This window comes from Macrotis lagotis, chromosome 8, assembly GCF_037893015.1.
Source record: "Macrotis lagotis isolate mMagLag1 chromosome 8, bilby.v1.9.chrom.fasta, whole genome shotgun sequence".
NCBI lineage: Eukaryota > Metazoa > Chordata > Mammalia > Peramelemorphia > Peramelidae > Macrotis > Macrotis lagotis.
The window spans coordinates 101691050-101697049 of NC_133665.1; the positions used below are offsets into that span (position 1 = coordinate 101691050).

The 6000-nt window shown below is 54.8% G+C and overlaps 1 protein-coding gene across 1 annotated transcript in view; it reads right to left on the minus strand.

Annotated features, from left to right (window-relative positions):
• WNT9A (Wnt family member 9A) overlaps window positions 1–4331 on the minus strand; it is an 85666-nt gene extending 81335 nt beyond the window's left edge. Inside the window, exon 1 of the mRNA XM_074197772.1 lies at window positions 4200–4331. Within this exon, the coding sequence (XP_074053873.1) occupies window positions 4200–4297 (98 nt within the window). The 5' untranslated portion in view covers window positions 4298–4331. The remainder of the gene's footprint in view (window positions 1–4199) is intronic.
• Between the last annotated feature and the right edge of the window lie 1669 nt (window positions 4332–6000).

Genomic DNA, 6000 nt, shown 5'->3' on the forward strand with positions numbered 1-6000 from the left:
TTCTTAGAGACCCTTAGAGACCCTGACAGATGTCATATGGTAAACCTCCCCCTCAAAAAAGGACAGGTGGAGATCCAAATTCAAATCTAGATTTGAAACTTTCTTTGTTACCAAGATCAAATCACCCCCTCCTGTGCCTCAGTTTCTCCTGTTATCTAATGAAAATAATTTTGCTTTTATTACTTACTCTTTTAAAAACTTAAGGGTAGGGGTGGCTAGAGCACCACCCTTGCAGTCAGAAGTACCTGGGTTCAAATCCAGTCTCAGACACTTAATAATTACCTAGCCATGTGGCCTTGGGCAAGCCACTTAACCCCATTGCCTTGAAAAATCTAAACAAAAAGAAACAAAAAAAAAAAAACTTAAGAGTATTATAAAAACATGAATTATTATCATCTCCCTATTGTCATTGTATTGGAATGCTCAGGCCTCTGTTCATGCTGTTGCTATTGTTTTTATTCAGTTGTGTCTGATTCTTCATGATCCCATCTGGGATTTTTTTTGGCAAAGATACTGGAGATTTGCCATTTCCTTCTCCAGTTCATTTTACAGTTGAGGATATAGGGTGAAGTGACTCAGCTAGGATCACACAGCTAATAAGAGTCTGACCCATCTTGGAGAGAGAGGAGATGGAGGTTGGTGAAAATGGAGAAAATTTAGTACTCAAAATTTTTAAAAAATGAATGTTAAAATGTCTTTACATATAATTAGAAAAAATAAAAAACTATTTTAAAAAAGAATTTGAGGCCAGATTTGAAGGAAGATGAAGCAAATTGACTCCAGGCCATACTATTTCTATCACTAAAGAAATTCTCAGTTTCTTCCCTAGATTTCTCCCTAACTACTTCACACTATAAGGCCCTCTCTCATTATGGAAGGGATCCATGAAAAGTTTGGATGAGGTGTCTTTTCAGACTTTTCATTTGATCACATAAAGCATTTACTAACTTATCCTGGATCCCCAATGAAACTGGGACAAGTATATACCCTCACTTCCAGGAAAATATCAGGGCTAAGCATAAGAGGGGATAAGAATATCTGGACTCCTAGAATACTAAAGAAGAAAAGAACCTTAGAAATCAACTAGCCTAAAGTCCTCATTTTACAGGTTAAAAAAACTGAGATTTGAAATGCAGAAGTGCCTTTCCTAAAATCACATGGTTTAATTTTCTGTGACCGGAACTCGAAGCCAGGCTCCTTCTTCCAAACCATCCTCCAATTGAGACTTTGATCCTAAATCATCTCACCTAAGTCAAGAAAGTCTTCAGCTATGTTAAAAGAGAAGATGATAAATATGAAGTCTCTGACAGCATTTGAAACGTCATCCTAGGGAGGAGATTGGAAAATGTACTGGATTCGGAAACAGAAGACCTGGGTTGTCTCAAAGATTTGGAGCTGGGAAGGAATCTTAGCAGTCCAAGTCTCAGTTTCCCCCATCTGTAAAAAATGGCACATGGACTAAATAAGACTCTCCCACTCCCAGTTCTGATATCTTAAGGTCCCTTTCTCATCCCAAATGCTAGAAGTACCTCCTCAAATTTTTCTTTAATTAGGTCTGGTCACACAGATATACAATCAAATTGAATTGAGGAAGGGTAAGGGGGAGGGGTGGGATAAGGAATGGATCTTGCCCCAAAGAAAAAAGGGGAGGGGAAAGGAATAGAAAAGGAGAGAGAAAGAAAAACACAAAAGAGAAGGGAAAAAAAATTTCCCATGAAAATATTTTATTTTCTTTGAGAACAGGATACACCTGCAGGCCTCCTCAGCGGGGCCTCCCAAGGCCCATTCCCAGGATTAGCAGGGAAGCAGAGCCCTCTGGCGGTAGTCTCGACACTATCTCCCTCCCTCTCGAGACCTCAGCTAGAAGGGAACATAAAACATTCTATAAGTAGCCCAGCTCCCTCATTTTTATCCGGGGAAGAAGTTAGCCCTAGAGATGAGAAAATGACTAGCCCAAGGTCACACCGTTAGTTACGGACAGTAGTGGAACTCTATTTCACGGGCCCTGATTCCAAAACCCTGTCCCCCGCCCCTTCACACTTTTCCTGACACCCCACAGCACCCCAGTCTCTCCTGGAGATCAGCTAGAACTGGAGAGCAGGTGAGGAGCAGGTCTGACCCCAGGGAGGGTCTTTCCTATACCTGCGGAGATGTCTCCAGATCTGAGGTGGGAACCTTCTTCGGCAGCCGGTATTCGGAGGCGGTGGGGTCCCGCCGCTGAGGATTAACTAAGGTTACTGAGGGAGTCGGGGAAGCCAGGGAGGGTGGGGAGAGGAAGAAGGAGCGCGAGGAGGAAAGGAGAAGACAGACACTGAAACCACACTGGCCGCAAACTGCTGTGGAAGGGGAAAGCGGGCCGCGGGAGCAGACGCTGCCCTTTTTTCCCCCCCTTCCTTTTTCTTTCTTTCTTTTTCTTTTTTTTTTTTTTGTGGAAATCCTTAAACGAATTCATCTGGGATCTGGGATGCGGAAAGAGCGGTAAACACCCCACAGGAAGCTCTGGGCTGGCAGGGCTGCCCTGCCCAGCCCCGAAGCGCAGGGCAGCCTAGCCCGGTGTAGGGTAACAGTCCCGGACGGGGAGGCAGCAGCCCTGGGTTTGAGCTCCCCTGCCAATGCCAAAGCTCTGGGCAGACATTTCGCTGCAGTGACCTTGGGCAAGTCAACCTAGATGGGTCTGGAAAGAGGGGTTTGGGAGAAAGGGGTCCCTCCGGGGCCAGGGTCGGCCGCTTCCCCCCGGGCTTTCTAAGACTCTCGGGGTGGGGGGGGGCGTCCTGGGGACGCTCAGTCCTTTCCACATTCCGAATCTCGGTCTCCCCATCAGGGGCATCACGGTCCTCCCGGCTGACAGTCCGGGAATGTCCGGAACGAAGACGGGCTTGGGCAGCGGGGAGCAGGTCCTGGAGCCCCGAGGGAGCGGCGCCAAGCCCGCGGAACCGAGCCCCAGCCCGAGGGCGTGGTGGGGGGGAAGGACTCCCATTATCACCCACATTATCCCCAGCTTCTGCAGACTTTGCTCGCCACCACTCTACGGGATAGGAACGTGCAAGGGTTACCTGGTCCACCGCACTCTACAGAGTAGGAAACTGAGGCGAGGGGAAGGTGGGGTGACTTGCCCCGGGACGGAGCTGAGTGTGAGCGGACGGATCAGGCCGACACTCTCCCCCGGAGGTGTTTTTGTTTTGGTTTGGTTTTCCGTCTAGGTGGAAGACGCACTCTATTGGAAGGGGCAGGGCAGAGCTGTTGGGTTATGAAGTGTGCAGGATCAATGATAAATCTGACAGACGCCCTCCCTAGGGGTTAAGGGGGGGAAGGCAAGAAAAAACAAATTCTTCGAGCTTGGAGTTATTTTTTTTTCCTTTGGGGCACAGTACAAAGAACATCTGGATTTTGTACGTCTTTTTTTTTATTAACTTGGGGGTGGGGTGGGGGGAGGGGAGTCTGCGGCTGCTCGGAAAAAGTCAAACAGAAGAGAGTTCCCGTCCGTCCCCGGAGTGTCTTTAGCAACGCAGAACCGAACCACAGCGACTGCAAAGGGGAAACGGAGCCGGCGGACTCTCCCCGGCCCGCTGCCCCCCGCCCTCCAGAGCCATTGCACCCCAAGGGGCTCTGGGGGCCAGGTCCCCGGGGCGGCCAGGGCTGGCATCCCGGAACCTAGAGGAAGAGGGTGACCCCCCTGGTACACACACACACACACACACACACACACACACACACACACACACGCACACGTAATGAGATCCATCCTCTGACAGCAGAGCCGCGCACCCACCAACACGCGCGCCGCGACAAAGCGCTCCACAAACAAACCGCTCCCGCGACCCGACCTGCTGCCCGGGGACAGAGGGGCGGCGGCAGGGGCAACCCCCGGAGGGCACCGCCGGAGCGAGGGTAGACCACCCCCAGCACGCGGCTTCTGGTCTCCGGACCCGCACCGGACACCCCCCTTCCCTGCACTTTGCGGGCTCTGAGCCTTCGCACAGCCGCGCCGCCGCCGTCTTTCCCACGTTTGAGGGGTGTCTGCGTGGGGGGGTCCCTCCCGGGAAGCCCAGGGGCGCGGGGCGCGGGGCGCCGCTCCCGCCCTCCCCGGGGCCCCCCGGACCGGAGAGGAGTCGGGGCGCGAGAGCCCCGGGGACCAGCGTGAAGGCGAGCCCCGGGGCCCGGGCAGCGCGGAGAGCCGGGGGCGCGCGGGGGGCACCTACCCGAAGTAGGCGGCCGAGGGGCGCAGGGAGCCGAGCAGCAGCATCAGCGCGAAGGAGGAGGAAGAGAGCCAGCCCACCAGGACTTGTCCAGCCAGCATCTTGCGGCTGCGGCTCGGGGGCTGACCATCTCGCTCCCCCCGCAGGTCTCGGTGAGAGCTCGGCCGGCCCGGGGCCGCCTTCTTATAGCGCCCGCGAGCGCCGGGGGAGCCGGGGAGCCAGCCCGCCGGGAGGGGCCGCGCGGGGCGGGGCCAAGGCTCGCCCCGCCCGGGGGCGGGGCCCGGCCCGGGGACCCCCGGACCAGCTGCGAGGAGGCGCGGCCCGGCTGCCCCCCGCCCCCCGCGGAAGAGGCCCGCGGGGGGCTGCCGGAGGGGAGGGAGAGGAGCGCGGAAGCCCGGGGGAGGCGGCCCCGGCCCGGCCGGGCCCCTGCCTAGGACTCCCGAGCGGCCGGGAGAGGGCGTCGCCCGGCGCGGAGCGGGCCCGGCGGGAGGGAGGGCTGGAATGTGGCCCCGAGGCCCCGCCCCCGCGGCCGCGAGCCTCCGGATTGGAGGGGAGCGGGAGGCCGGCCTTGGAGCTCCGCCTATCCCCGGGGAGGGCCTCGGGAGAGCCCCGGGAGGAGGGGCCGAGGGGGGCGAAACCCGAGCCCGGGCGGGCGTCACCGGGGCCAGGGCACGGCCGGGGAGAGCCCGGCTGGGCGGGGGACGGGGAGGAGCCCGGGCTGCCGCGCGTGGGGAGCCCGAGAGGCGGCCGCGGCCCCGCGCCCCGGTCCCGCCGCCCCGCGTGCCGCGGGCTGGGGAGAGCCCACCTGCCCGCCCGACGCCCGACGCAGAGCCGTGGTCCCCCGGGGTCCTGCAGCCCCGACATTCTCGGAGGCCCCGGCTCCGCTTCCCCTCCTCCAGTTGCCTTTTCCACGCTTCTTCATTTTTCCATTTACCTGTGACAATAGTTTTCAACAATCTTTTCTGTTTTACATTTTTACATTTTCTCCCCCCGTGTAATATAGACTCTACATGGAGAAGCCTGCTAAACACAGCAGGCGACGAAGCTCTAACAGGTGCCCCCCAATAATAATCGTAATATAGTTAGGTTGGGAGAGACCTACCTGAATCCCCTCAATCTGCAGTTGGGAAACTGAGAACTGAAGAGGAAAATGACTTAAAAGCCTAGAAATCTGGAACTAAAGCCCAGTTTGTCTGACGCCAGGTGCCCTTCCCCACACTTCCCACTCCCCCAGAATTCACTTCTTCATTTGCATTTCACGATATAGCTATGAGGAAGGAAGCAGAACATCGCATTAGATCTACTTTATAGATGAGAAAGCTGAGGTCAAGTGACTTGCCCAAAGTCACACTGTAAGTTACTGGCGAAGTCTAGAATAAAACCTCCTTAGTCCTGGGATCATTCTTGATCTGAAGGTTTTGGTTATAAGAGGAAAAATTAAGTAAGACTGTTGGTATGGTCAAAGGAACACAGAATCTAGAGACTTTCATTCTGCTCCTTGCACCAGTCGCTTCCTTTCTCTGATTCTAAATGGAGAAAGGATACTGCATTACCTTCATTTTAGAGTTGTGAGAAAAGCTCTAGGCAAACCTTTGGGACTTCATTTTGGGATTTTCTTGGCGAAGATCCTTGAGTGTTTGCCATTTCCTTTTCCAGCTCATTTTACAGATGAGGGAACTGAGGCATATGAGGCTAAGTAACTTGCCCAGAGACCTACAGTTAGTAAGTGTCTGAAGCCAGATTTGAAGTCCTGTAGATGAGTCTTCCTGACTCCAAGCCCAGGGCTCTATCCACTGCACCCCCT